Source organism: Bombus flavifrons, chromosome 6 (assembly GCF_040668555.2).
Source record: "Bombus flavifrons isolate JBK064 chromosome 6, iyBomFlav1_principal, whole genome shotgun sequence".
In the NCBI taxonomy this organism is placed as follows: Eukaryota; Metazoa; Arthropoda; class Insecta; order Hymenoptera; family Apidae; genus Bombus; species Bombus flavifrons.
Genome location: NC_138447.1, coordinates 7,485,676 through 7,500,440, shown reverse-complemented (window position 1 = coordinate 7,500,440; position 14,765 = coordinate 7,485,676). Strand labels below are relative to the sequence as shown.

Here is a 14,765-nt window from a genome sequence, read left to right as displayed (position 1 = left end):
TTTGTCCAATTATCGTACCAATTTTGGAAAAGACACTAACCAATCTTTTCGTTACTCTGTAACGGTGTGGCATTGCTCGAACAAACGACAGAGTTGGAAGTGATCAAGGTTTTCGCAACGTTCTCCGACATACCCATTGCGTCGTCGAGTTTTCTCTTGACCGTCTTCGGGGAGATGATCTTGGCACCAGGGATTATTTCCGCCGATATTTCCTTCATATCCTTTTGTTGTTGTTGCTGCTGCTGATGTTGTTGAGCGTCGTTCAACAAGGAAACATCGGACTGGGTGGCAAAAGCGAGAGCAATCGTTGCACTTGTTTGAATGGAGACAGGTTTGTCGTTATGCATTTGACTTTCTTGCGGTGACTTCTTTTCTGGGCTATGGGCGATCGTAGCTGTTGGTGTTATACACACCACGTTGTCAGACTTAAGCCCCGGCGTCGTCAGTTTGTGTATAGAAGAGTTGAACAGTCTGGCGCCTTGAAGAGTTAAATTAGGATTGCTAGTGATCACGCCGCATATCGGTTGATTTTCTGACGGCTCGTTCAAGTTACGTTGTATCAGCCCGATCGTAGAATTGCTCTTGTTCACGACGATCGTGTTCGTCGCGGATTCAACGGTAACTCCTCCAGTCACCGTGTCGGATTTTGTCATAGTCAAGTCACCGATGATGTTACTCTTCTCTGTACTTACGTCGCTCGTAAATTGAGCATGATTTCCACTATGAGGAATGACCACAGACGCACCCTGAACGTTTTGCGTTGTGGTCAGAGTCTGATTGCCTGACAGAGTCTGCAGCGTTGGTATTTTAACTTGCTTGACTTGCCCCGGTTGCGAAATTATTTTCCCTGCTTGATTCAGAAAGGATTGAAGCACGAGAGTATTCGATACACCGGTGTTTCCAGTAGCTCGTACGGTTGCGGGCACCGTTGCAAGAAGCTTCGATCCGCTGGATACTATCGTGAATTGCTGACCTTTCACTAGGTTCATCGGTAGTATGTAATTAGGTCCAGGGACCAAGACAGCTGTGCTTCCCATTTTTCCCGTTACCGAAGCTAGAGCTTCGCTGACGCTCACGGAACCAGTCTGCACAGCTTCCTGAACGATCACCGCCCTCGACTGCCCGGAACCAGGTTCCGCGAAAATCAGATTTCGTCTTTTAACGTTTAATTCCACACTGTCGTTCGAATCGTTCGTCAGGTTCCTAATTTCGGCAGTTGCATCAGTTACGCTTGCAACGTTACTGGTCGGTTCCTCCGGAGCGGAGAAACCAGCAGGACTGTCTTGCACGTGAACAACGCCGCTCGAAGAATCCTCGCTGCCCATTGTTCTTCCGAGATCGTCTGTACCCGGGCTAAGTTCCGAACTCTGTTGACCGCCAGGTTTCGTTTTGCTCGCATTCGACTTTTTCCTCTTCGAAGATTGACTTGGATTCGTTGGTGGATTTGATCTTCTCCTCGGGGCGGGTTTATTATTCAGATCAGGAGAATTTCGTAATTGCTCCGCATACTCGTCTAATATAGCGTAGATTCTTTGAGCGGTCTGTTCGTCTTCCTGTGGCTTTTGTTGCGGCTTCGGTATTGGTGAAGCCTTCGACGTGTTCGTCGCGCTGGTTTTCACCGTCTTGGGCGCCGTTTTTTTCACCGTTTTCGACGAAGGTGGAGTGGGAGGCGTTTTCCCAGCGGATGGTGCAGGCGTTGGAGCCGGGGTGACGCACGGGCTGGAAGAACTTTGCGAAGTGACACTGAGAGCGGGCGAAGCCGCCGGTTGACAGTAGCTGGTCACAACAACGACCGGAGTCGAATTTGGGGTTTTCGTGGCAACGGAACCTGCGTTTTGATTTACGTAAGTTAGAGAAACTTTCTGAGAGAAAACGTCCTGTTGAAAATTTACTGTGTTGCCGTTGCTCGCAAAATCGTTGTTGGTGGTTTGCTGCGTCGGCATCAAAAGCTGTTGAGTGAGAGCGCTCACAGAAACTTGCTGTGGTTTAGTAGCTTGTGTTTGTTGCGTAGTGGTTTGCGTTTGTACGGTGGTAGTGGCTGCGGTGGATATCGTTTGATGAGACTGTGGTTGAATCGTACTCCTCTCTTTCACTTGCTCCAGGACGCTTTCGAATTCTCTCAATTGTTCCAAAGTGGTTGAGCTGACTTGATTCGGTACCTCTATAGGAGAACCAAGCAAACTGTCTGTCCTAACTGTTGGTTGTTGTTGCTGTGGTGGTGGCTGTTGTTGTTGTTGCTGCTGCTGCTGTTGTTGTTGTTGTTGCTGCTGCTGCTGTTGTAATCTTGGCGTGGTCAAAACTGCTTGAATAGCTCCGGTAATGTTCGGTTGCCTCAAAGGAGCACGAATGATGTTCAACTTGACCACCGGTGTTCTTCCAGGTGGTATCGAATTTGAATGCGATATAGTCGGTATAATGTTCAGTTGACTCGGATTTGTGGTGGATATAGTAACAGGAATTTTGTGCGTGTATATCACACCCGGCGAAGCATTCTGAACGCTTTGTACTAGCTGCGTCAACGTTTGATTCGTATTCGGACTAGACGCTACGTTTGCGTTATTTCCAGAGCTTTGGACGATATTCAAGATTTGCCTGCTAGTGGATAATTGTAACGTGTTTGGAATGTTTGCAATGGACTGTACGTTTATACCTGTAGACGCGTTCGTTTGTTGTGCATTAGGTACGGATGTTTGTACTGCTTTCGATAGGTTTGCCGTTTTCTGCGGGGACGCCGTCTGTACGTGCGTTTCCGATGAGGCGCCGGTTACGCCGCCCGTCGACGTGTCCGTGGAAAGCGTATATATAGTTTTGCCGAAAGCTTGCTGAAATTTGGGCAAACCGGTGTTTTGTCCAGACTGCGCCGTCACTTTCGCAGACGTTAATCTCTCGTACGTACTCCTGTTCGCGTTTGCGTTTTCGGCTCTTTGGTTTTGCCGCGAAAAATTACCAACGTTTCCATCGTCGATGTTCTGCAGACTGAGGACATTCCTCTGATTAGACACTACGTTCGGATTTACAGAGGCCAACTGGTATGTACCGTCTGGTTTACAAACGATTTGTAGCTGCTCCGATGCGATGGTCGTCGAGGCGACTACCGAGCTCGTCGTCGTGGTAGTTGTGACCGTGGAACTAGGAGATGGAGATTTCTTGGGCGACTGACTCTGTTGATTTCGCCGAATTGGCACTGTTCTAGGACTCGAGTCAGGCTCGAGTTGACCGGAAACGTTCGTGGGCGTAGAAGAGGTTGGTGAACTATCGGGTAGTTGATTCGTCTCTTCGCCGACATCGGGGAGAATCGACGATCTCGGAGGAGGGGTTTGACCAGCCGGACTCATGCCAACGCCACTATCGTGCCCCCCGGAAGAGGGTGTACCGGGTAATTGAATATTTCCAGCCACGCTCGGAGTTCTGTTTGGCCGCGGGGGAGTATTTCCGCTGTTGATAGAGCCCGAATTCGGACTCTGTGGAATGTTTCTTGAAAGTTGTACGACGTTTACGGTGGGTCGCATTCTTGGCGGTACCATCATATCCAATGAATTTAGACCCGGTACATTTTTTGCCAAGATATCCGAATCCCTGACAACTTTCGCAAGAATATCAAACTTTCTTTTGCCCAAATTCGATTTAGAATTTAAGTCCCGTCCACCGGTAGAAGATAAGTCCGTTTTACCAGTGATGGCTGCTCCATTTCCTTTTTGTTTCTGATACGGGGATAATGCGTTTTTGTTCGGAGAGAACGGCATATTCTTCTGAATGTTCATCAGTTCGCTCGTAATATCGCCGCTACTCAATCGTTGCTGCTTTTTCGATCGTATCAGTCTGTTGTCGATCTCGTCCGCTCTGGTTAATACAATCTTCGGGTTCAGGTTGAGCGTGCTGAGCATCGGAGCAAATTTCGTTATACTGTTCGTATTATTCTCTAAGTTATTATTGTCTTTACTCTTATTTAGAAGATTCTTGTGCAGTATCTGAGAAATCCTCGCAGATTTCTTCGAATTTTGCGGCCTGAACATCCTCAAAGATTTAAGTACCGCTGGGTCGCTCCTTCTCTCTGTAAGTATTAATGGCGCGGTTGCTGTGTATGTCGAACCTTTTATTGTTTCACGTTTGTTTTCATCCATGTCGGCAGAAAATAAAGTTATAATATCGTTGCCACTTACGTCGGAACCGCTCGCGTCTTCGTTCGTGTTTGTATGTCGAACGTTTTCATTAACAAGCATATGAAAATGCGAGACGGAATCAACAGTTAATTTTGAAGCTTTTGAACGTTTCTTATTCGACTCCTTATTGGACGATTTATTCGACTTTTTCTTTACCTCCAGTCGGCATCCATCGCTGCCAAAGCTGTCTGTTTGGCTGTCTTGCGTATTACTGTCGGTATCAGAGATCGAACTGATCCTATTCCTAAAATGTTTCGGTTTACGTTCCGTGCTGTCATAGTCGCTTTCGGAAGATTCTAATCTATGAATTTTTCTCTGTCTCCCTGTTCTCCTTACTCGTAATACACTTCCGCTATCCGAATCGGTAGTGGTAGCGTCATCGAGGCTTCTTCTCGTCGACGACCTCTTGAAGTTACCAGCAGGCTGGAAGCTACCAAACTGTTCCGAGCCATCGGAAGGTAAATCCACCCATTGTTCGTATCCCTTTTCAATGCCAAAAAAGATATCCTTGGTATCATCTTCCGAGGGCCAATCTTTAAACTGCGAATAATCGATATTGAGGTATTTCAACTCCTTGTTGGTATTTCTCATCTCCTCAGCATTTTCCAAGTATCTCTCGCACAGACTTTTCAGCTCCTTCCAATCCAAAACCCAGCTAAGCATGTGGTAACGAGGACTGCTCAAAACCACGGCCAAGTCGTCGCAAAGCTGTGGCGACAGACCGAGTTTTTCCGCGTCTAGCACTTGATTTGGCACGGATTTTTCGTCGTAATTCGCAGAACCCGTGACAGCGTCGCCTTTGATCAGAATTAAAGCATCGAGCGTTCTTTCCACGTTTCTAGAGTTCGTATTGTTCGATTCTGGAGTCTTGCTCCTCGAGATATCGTTCCCAATAAACTCTCCGCAATTGAAGCAAAGCTCTCCGAGTGGACCATTGGATAATGAATCCCTCTTTGGATGCAAAGGACACCTGTCGCTTGCCGAGTTCGTCGTATCTCCCTTTTTCAGAGTTAAAAGGCTCTTTAATAATTGATCCGTTCGCTCAAAATTCTTGGTTACTTGTCCGTTTTGGAAGTCGATATTCTTTTTCGTTGGTGTTGTTATACCCGTGATCGAACTGGACAACGACGGCGACACTGGAAATAACGAAGAGTTGCATAAAGACGAAGACGAATCCGTATTCGCCACTTTTGTTCCGTTCTTTTCTCCGGTATTGCTATCGATCTTTTTTAATCCTATGTTAGAATGATTATTCTCAAGGATGTGGTTTAGTTTCTCGCTACTGGCGACGTTATCACCGGAGGTTCCATCCTCTTTCGTTTTTCCGCACGCAACAGCGATTTCCTTGATCCTATCGTAACAAGCCCTGGTAGGATGCAGAGAAAACGCTGTCAACACGCACTCTCGGGCAATACCGATATTGCTACCAACGACATCGGCTAACTTGAGGAATTGCGTGCTCAAACGCTTCGCAGTCTCGCGAACCTTCTCCGTATCGGATTTTGCTTTTTGACTCTCCAATTCGTTCATATCCGTGGTCAACGCCCTGATATACAATTCGATTACCACGGGCTTTATGCTATCGCCAAACTGTAATTAAAAGAAAAACAAACGAAAAGGGTTTTCAATTGTTTCTCGAGCTTTGTCGGAATTAAATAATTTGGAGAATGAAATCGCAACGATAACAAGAACCTAGATATACTCACATGCTTAACAAGTACCGCGCAAAAGATATAAATGTGCTGAGCACTCTCAGCGGGTTCGATTAATTTCCTTATCATCCCCGGCAACGTAGGTGCTACGTCTTTTAATTTCGAATGCAACAATGCCCAGGAGTTTAGAATTTGTTCCAAAACGTTTGCACCCGTTTCCGGCACAGGGCGTACCATACCAGCTGTAACGAGATATTGTGCAACCAATTCGGCAGCTTTTATCGAATTTCTCCAAACGCGTGCAGTTCCATACTTTGTCGGTCTTTCACCACTGAGACGTTGGACCAATTCCAATCCGTCGCTGAGGTCCATTAATTTTAGCTGAAAAGAAAGCCTTTCCTTACCACCCTATACATGCTTTTGTAACACCGGCAAATTAATCTGAGTACACGCGGCCGTTCGAAAACGTGCGGCACGGTTCGGCATCCAAAATATTTTGTGCCTGTTCTCGACGCAACCAAACATGCATTCGTGTATTCACGAAAACGAACCAAGGGTCCACCTTTCCTCCCAAACGATACTCACTTGAGCGAATATATCTTGCGTGCGTTTCAATTTATACAAGAGGACGATATAGACGTCGATCATGTAATGAACGTGATGAGAATCCGAGAGTGAGCGCAACCGATCGCTCCGTCGCAGAGAACGTACGCAAGCAGCGGCGAGTTTTACCGCTATGTCCTCGCAGCGGTCCTCGCAAAGTATTTTCAGCCTCATTGTCAGCAATTCACCTTTCTCCGAACAGCAGAACTCTGTAAATCGAGAACAATCTATCGTTAGATCATTGTTACATCTTTCATAAGTTACGGGCGAATTTTGCATCAACGTCACGAGTCTATATTCGCGGTGCAACTGACATTGCCAAGATTCTATGACTCAACGTAAGGCGAACATCAACGATAATCGAATTACGTCAGACGTTTCGTTTTCGCGAAAATCAACTTTGAATTTGCCTAGTTCCCGGCTACGCATGGCTACACACGATCGACAGGATGTTATCCTACAAAACAAACTCAGTCGAAAATGTATTGAATTGGCAACTCAATACCACTTAATGACAAAATCCGCGATCACTTAAAACCAATAGGATGAAATTTGTTCGTCTAACGTCGTGTAATTTGAACAAAATATAGTCTGAGCGTGTTCTTTATATGGGAATTAAAAACGCCAGGGTATTTTTTCGTTTTCCTAAAAATATACAAACACGGATAAGGATCGTTCGTATTATAAGCTTCAATTTTCAAACTTGATTTTCCAAAAAAAAAAAAAAAAAAATAACACTAACGCAGTTTTATTTTATCATTATATTTGATCCTCGTCTTATTTATTATTCCAGGCCGTAAGATCTTCTTGGCTGCACCTTGTATGACTTGTACAACGACGAATATAAAACCCACGTTGCGTAAAGAGAAAGAAGAAAGGAAGTAGGTGCGCGACCTACCCTCTTCATGTTCGGAATCCGGTTGGCCGTTAAGTATGCTGTCGAGAGCGGGATGAGTCCATGGATTGTGCACCAGAGCTATCAGGGCAGTGCACCTGGGTGCAGCGGGGTGTTGCACCAGGTGTGACGCGCACCTCTGTAACGTTACACTGAGGTGCGTCTTCGTCGCGGGTGACAACTTCGGCCACTCCCCGCGCAGTACCAATTTCAACGTGTGTCTACAACGATAAAGACGCGTGATACGACCAATTAAACCGTGTTTAACAAAGAGTGAAATTCATCGAAGAGAAATTAACGAGGTGGAAGGCCACATCTTTGACCTCTTAGAGGAACACAAGCACAGGTAAAGATCATTTTCATTGGAAACCCTTGGATTTCAATGATGAAAAGGAGAAACACAGTTTTATCGGTGATGGAAATACTCACTTGTGAGCCCATTCTATGAGAGACTGGGTGGCCTCTGGCGTTGCCCCAGGAATGAAATTGGTGACATGCTCCCAGGCGGACAGAAGTGCATTCACCTTGTCGCCGTACTTCTTTTTGCTGTCACTCAATGTCGCTTCAAGCCCCTGCAACCCGGTAAATCAGCCATCGATTAAACGCAAGTAAAACCTCCCGTTCATAGACTTTTCCAGAAGAAAGAGGGAAAATGGTTCGACTAATCGACTCTTTGAACCGCTGTCCGAGTCTTAATCGTTTGTTTCTGCATCGTGCAATTTGTACGTCTACTTCTAACCGATCGTTTTCGACAACTGATTATCCGCGCCACCTAAAACGATATCATCGCGATGAAAATATAGAACATCGTATTTCCAATTTGAAAATCGAACTGGTGGGTATTTTCGACAGGAGATTGAAAAGGAAAAAGGGAAATGTAAGAAAGATGTAAGATAGAGAACGCACGATACATCGTATTCAGGAACGAATAGACAGCGAGGTTCTTGTTTCCGTCCAATAAAATTATTTACTATTACGCGATTTATATATTTAATAATTGTAATTTTATATCATATTTCGCAATTATAAATTTATTACTACTATTTATCATTACCTAGAAGAAAGAAAGCTTTCCTCTGGCTAATGTTAGTTACAAAGGACCAGCGAAATATTTAACTGCAAAGTTTCGCGATGATAATTCATTAACTTTAACCGAGCTCGTCATTTTCCAGGATTCGAAATCGCGTCTTTCTCTGATCCAAGAATTTGCCGTCAGAATGTCCAATTTTCCCGACGAAAACGTTCCGTTGTTTAACACATTGCATCGCGTAACGCGTTGCATACTTCTGTTCATCAGAAATGCCTTCGCTTTAATAATGTTTGCTTCTACACGTTTTGTCCACTGTTCTATTTGTCTGTCAAAGTTATCTCGTCGAGAAATACCGAAATACTAAAATTTAGAATTCAACAGTTGCGTCAGCGTTCCTTAAACGATCGAACCGATGCAAACCAATGCGTTAAATAACTTCACATTTGTTAGATTTCCGTTGCGATTCTAAAAGTTTAAGCATAGGACGTTGAAGAACGGCCGACTGATAATCCAGCGTATAATTATTAATTACCGAGGAAGGTATTTAATCGCTGGAAAAGCGGTAGGGTTGTAGTTTTCAGCAGGTAACAAGAGCAGTGACCGAGAGCCACGTGCGAAAACAAGACGGAAACGATATCCTCCTATTAAACCGCAAATATTGGGCAACCGGAATGAATTTCCCGCTGTATCTGAAAACTGGCCGATGAAATCCTCTTTTTGATTGATCCAGAGGACAACGATCGCGAAGTGCCGAACCAACGCTCGTGCCTACACGACTAATAATGCTACCGAACGAAATCAAATACAAAAGCGATTTAAGAAATTGAACGCGAAATGAGTTACGCGTTAAGGAGGGGGTAAGGTTAATTCGTACAAAAATAAGGCATGTTTTTGTGAATTATTTGTGACGACACAGTTAAAATCTCTTTATTAAAACCAATTGTACATTAAAGTATGACATTCGAAGAATATTGTATAAAATTTTCACGGAGAAATATTAAAAAATACTGCAATGGCAGCAATTATTCGGACGTGTCTCGGAAAAAAGTAGAATTGCTCATAACTTGGTGCTGGATCATCTGAAATAAAAAAATCAAAGTTCATTCGTTAGGTAACAGTTTTCCCCAGGTAACGCTGGGAGGGTTTCCCGAAATTTCAATTTTTCACTTTTTTGCAACACTTTGAAGGGAAAATTAGCCGCAAATTTTCGCAAAATCGGCTAATTTATCCTTTCAAAGTGTTCCACAAAAGTGAATAATTGAAATTTCGGAAAACCCTCCCAGCGTTACCTGGGGAAAACTGTTACCTAACGAATGAACTTTGGTTTTTTGACTTCAGATGATCCAGCACCAAGTTATCAGGGCCACCGTAATTCTACCTTTTTTCCGAGACACGTCCGAATAATTGCTGCCATTGCCGTATTTTTTAATATTTCTCCGTGAAAATTTTACACAATATTCTTCGAATGTCATACTTTAATGTACAATTGGTTTTAATAAAGATATTTTAACTGTGTCGTCACAAATAATTCACAAAAACATGCCTTATTTTGTACGAATTAACCTTACCCCTCTCCCCCTTAAAGGGCGATCCATAGTTCTAACGGAGGAAAAGAAAGCAGGAAAAATGACGCGTTCGTTACAATTCAATTTTGTTCGTTAACAAACGAATGAAAAAGAGTATTTTCGTAGATGCATGAGAAACGATTTTTGTATATAGGTCGAACGGATGATTTCAATGCGCAATAAATATCGGAGACTCGACAGTGTAGAAGATCGAATCTCCGTTTGAATGAAAATTTACTACTTCATGGAAATGCTTACAAGATACTGGTAGAAAATGTGCACAGTTTTTACTTTCTCACAGATTCTTCCTTAACTACGTATCCTATGGTTGCCGCGAAGCATTAGCATAAAAAAGATAATAAGATAATAATAAGAAAGAAAAAGCATAATAACAACAAAAATTACCTGATTAAAATAAAGCGTCAACTGTTCAGCCATTTAATTCGGTATTTAAATCTGCAACGCTAAAATACAAGGTAACTTTTCAAGCGACCTTGGCTCGAGATGTTTTTATTTCTTTGCAAAATCAATTACATTCTAAAAGCAAACAGGAAAAGAAGGAAAAGCGCTGATAAAAAGGAAAAGCATTAACGGTATCAAGCAAACAACTGACAGAATTTTCGCAGATAAAAGAAGTCGCTGGAAAAATTCCTCGAACCCGGAGGAAAACTTCCAATTGGAAAGGAGTTAATTTCGAAGGCATACCTTGCGAGCTCAACCATCGGTTCTTACGGGCAACTTCCTGATCTTACTTTCGCGTAACTTTCCCCATTTGCAACTTCTGTGCCCCGTTCACGAGCAACTCCGCGATGCAGATACCCCTCGTTTCATTCCCGATTCGTTTCTTTACTTATTCCAGTTCTCGTTCTACGGTAACTCACCCCCAATTTTACACCTCTCACCGATAAAATTTTCCTACTCGCGTTTCCCCAGGCAAATTGGAAAATTCGTTCGTTTCGTAAGATCGCGCGTATCTGTTGCGAAAATCTTGCTCTCTTTTTTCAATCCTCCTTTTTACCCATTAAGGACAAATCTCAGCGTTAACGTAACATTTCATTTACAATTTCTCCTTCAGTTGTTTCGTATTACCGGATTTTGCCTTTTAGCACTGTGATCGTGAAAGCAAAGTCCAATGATACGTTGAACGTTTCTTTCGTCGCAGTTTCATCTTCCATTTGCGTCTCTTACGATCTTACACGAAATGTAAAAAAAGAATTAATGCACTTGTACGTACTTTTTATAAATCTTGAAAATCACTTCTGTGTTTCTGATTCGCGTAATGTTTTTCAATAAGGTACGTAACTATATCGGTACATTTTTTATAGCTCGATACAAAAAGATATTTTGAATTACTTTACATCTCGCAATCATATTACGTTCACGTATTGCTTCGCTGTTACTTCGGTCCTTAATGGGTTCTAATACGCGATTGAAAAGGGAAACTGTAGCTTTTCTCTGTTCACAAAGTGGAAAAGGGATCAATGGTCGATTAATTCCTACCGTTTCGATCGTTGCAGTTTTCCAGTTTCTGTCTTACGGTGTAATAACGTATAGTCGTGACCCTGTAACGGAAACTGGCAGAACGAAAAACGAGGCTCGGATATAGTAGCAGGCGAAGTATTTCCGATATTAACTTTTACATCGCAGCTTTTCAATAACGTGATTTTATATAGCCCGTCAGGCTTTCGCGAAATTCTATCAACTTCCTCCTCGTATCAAATCGAATTTCAGCGAACATGCAGCTTCGTCGCCGCGTTTCTCGATTCGACTGTTTATTCGAGTCCTTGTCACCGTTTTCCCGCTTCTTCTTATTTGATCGATTATTCGACGAACGAAACACGTTGAATAAGAAGGAAAAGTCGTGGCATTTGTTTCTATCGCGTTTAAAAAGATACATCGACGTAATGCAAGTGTTTCGAAATCGTAAAACTTCGGTAAAACACAAAGGATATCGCTATCAAATATTATTGTCGTACATTTTACGCTCTTCTACCACTTTACACGTCGTTGGACATTTAACTCGAGACTTAGATACTTCCGGTAAATTCACAGCTCTGGAAAACCTAGGTATAAGAGGTGAACTACGGGTATAGCGCAACGAGAGCGTAAGCGCTTTTAAAATTAAACGAACAGTAGATCCAGTCTAATTGCCCGTGTTTTGATAAATCTGGTCGGACAAGCGGCTATTCGATCGAACGTTTGATAGATACATTCCGTTCCTAATCTACGCCAACTATCCTAGCTACGCGTGTTACATCGTCCTCGCGAGATCAACGCGATAGAGTTTAACATTAGAACTACCACGCCAGTCAAAATGACTGGTTCTACAATTTTATAAATATGTCAACCCTCGTTTAGGGATGATGGTCGCAGATGGATTAATAATGCCAAAAATGTACTACATAACATGCAATTGTTTTTGTAAGAAAGTAATAAATCAATAAATATAAAAATATTCTATTATTACGTATTTTTTAAGGACCAGTCATTTTCACTGGTTTTGGTAGAAATAGCTTCGTGTTAACTATCGGTAGTTCTAGTGTTAATACGAATAGAGGTCGAGTAAACGATACGAAAGACAAAGGTTCGAGGGATGGTACGAACCATTGATGAAAATGAAAAGAAAACGAAGCTAGGACAGTGTAGGCTGGTTTGTCGTGAGACGAACCCTCTTTCTCTCTCTTTCGTTCTCTCTTTTTTCTGCGAAAGAAGGACCGAAAATGGACCTGTGTCCTCACCACGCACGACTTTTGGATGTGCGAAGACATTCAGAGGGGTGGTCGTGCTGATCGGCGATACAGCAGCAGCGATACTGAAGTTTCGGTCGAGAGAACGCGTGGTGGTCGTCGAGACACTGGTAAAAGATCTCCCTTCTTCTTCGATCAAGGCCTAGGCTAACGAGCGACGGGATTTTCCTCCGCGTCGATGACAGCGAAGACCTTCTTCCTCCGCTCTGAGCTGAGGATGACGCTGAGCTGGCAGGGGTAGGGGCAGGGCTCGTAGCGGACATCAGCGACCTTCGCAGCTTCAAGGTTCGATATCCTGAATTACCGGAAGATCCGTGGACGATGTCCTTCCACGAGACCGAGCCTTCTATTTCTTTCTTCTCCTTTTCCCCTCCCCTTCCCGCTGCCTACTTTCTTTCTCTCTTTCTTCCGTTTGGTCACTGTCAGTCCCCTCCGCAAAGTTGTTCCACTATCCTCCTCCTCCTCCTCCTCCGCCTCCTTTTCTTTCTCGCTTCACCCGGCTATCCCGGGTTTTCTCCTGCTCCTCTCACCAGGTGGTCTCCACAGTCGGGACGCGCCACTACCAACCGAATTCCAGCGCCTGCTGTACCACTACCATCTGCAATTCAAAACAACTACAATCGAATCGTTTCCACTCGTGCGCGAGAAATCAGCCCTCTCAAACGTTCGACTAGTTCGTACGTTCAACGCGGTTAAAGTAATCTCGGGTTAGCTGTGTCACGCGATTCGCTTCGTCGTTGATTATCAACACCTCGAGTCAAGTGGTACCGCGACTAAAACGCGATTCTTTTGCTGATTTAGCGCAAGCTGAATAGGTAGACAGACTTCAGGTGGTTTGACGAAACACGCGAACGAAGGTATTCGCATTGCTGCGTGTATATCCGTAAGTATCAGGACACCTACTCGTCACATTTACCTGAACCGATTCGAACGAAATAACAAATTTACGAAAGGAACCATAGGAAGACAAATATAGCGAAAAGCATCCGATTTGCGGTACTTGGTATCGATATCGATATTATTTCAGAAAGAATACAATAAATCGCATCTATTTTCTTCTTGTTTTATAGAGAGTGAATTTTCAAATATATGAGCGAGGATGGATCATCAAAACAGAGCAGTTTACTGCTTGACAAACTGTTTCTTGATAGCTTCCAAGTTGATAAAAACGTATCGGCAAAATGTATTCATTACGAAATATCGTGGGTTTTAAAGTTTTAAGCTTGCAAATTCCTTTCCAGTTGAAATGACATGCAATTAGAGCGACGGTATACGCAACGATAGTATATTTCGAGAGTTCGAGTCTAAAGAGGGTTAAACACAACGAGGCGCGTTTCTTTCTGTTCGTTGACTTCCGATACTAAAGTCCAAGCTGTCCGATTGCCTGAGATAGTCTCTTTGGCCCCATCCAGCCATTTCCACCGTTTTTTTTTTCACGACGAGAAAACACGACCGCGCACGAGATGCGTTTTAAAAGCTCGGATTTATTCGAGGACTTTTCTAATTGCTTCCCACCGACGAAAACTGTTCCCCCGGGCATGCAGATTGACCCGCGCCTCTTTGTTATCGCGATTCTTTTTCATCGTATTCCGTCGTCTACGCTGACAGCCGGTTCTCGGCCACTTTGGAAAGCGAAAAATTCCTTTCCCATCGTTATTTTTGCCAACACTAGCGAAATGGATATCGCCGTTCCACAGAATATCGTCAAGTTGTCGGTCGAAGCCGTAACATTTTTTTTACGGCGCTCCTCTAGCACTGTCGCTCGTACGTCGATGTATCGAGCCGAAGATCAGAATTCATGAATTTTATCTCGACTTTGGCTACCTCGTGAATTTCCAAACATCGTCCCATCGAGACTTTTTCTCAGATGTACGACGTGACGCATACGCAATGAGTACGTGAGCGCTAGTTCGCTTCGTATTAACCGATACTTAAAGCTTACCAACGATAAGTACGCGAATCAACGCGTACGAATTAATAGCAAACTAACGATCGAAAGTAACTGCGTCTTATTTTCTTACAGAATCGATACGTATATGTATCGCACGAAGTTGAAATAGTTTGTTTAACGACCAGCGCTATTGCAATGTTCAAATCAAATTGCACGATTCGT

The 14,765-nt window shown here is 43.5% G+C and overlaps 1 protein-coding gene across 11 annotated transcripts in view; it reads right to left on the bottom strand.

Annotated features, from left to right (window-relative positions):
* The window catches only part of LOC138180954 (serine-rich adhesin for platelets), a 58,386-nt gene that overhangs the window by 6,077 nt on the left and 37,544 nt on the right, over positions 1 to 14,765 (bottom strand). For 3 of the 11 annotated variants that reach the window (XM_069115332.1, XM_069115331.1, XM_069115333.1), the window contains 6 exons: positions 12,632 to 13,250; positions 7,740 to 7,882; positions 7,158 to 7,531; positions 6,398 to 6,624; positions 5,867 to 6,193; positions 41 to 5,750 (listed from right to left, as the gene is read on the bottom strand). In XM_069115332.1, coding sequence (XP_068971433.1) covers positions 41 to 5,750; positions 5,867 to 6,193; positions 6,398 to 6,624; positions 7,158 to 7,531; positions 7,740 to 7,882; positions 12,632 to 12,673 — 6,823 coding nt within the window. In that variant the 5' untranslated portion in view covers positions 12,674 to 13,250. Of the gene's footprint in view, positions 1 to 40; positions 5,751 to 5,866; positions 6,194 to 6,397; positions 6,625 to 7,157; positions 7,532 to 7,739; positions 7,883 to 10,310; positions 10,359 to 12,509; positions 13,251 to 14,765 lie in introns of those variants that run through there. The other 8 variants (XM_069115335.1, XM_069115340.1, XM_069115339.1 and 5 more) reach the window with 8 other exon arrangements.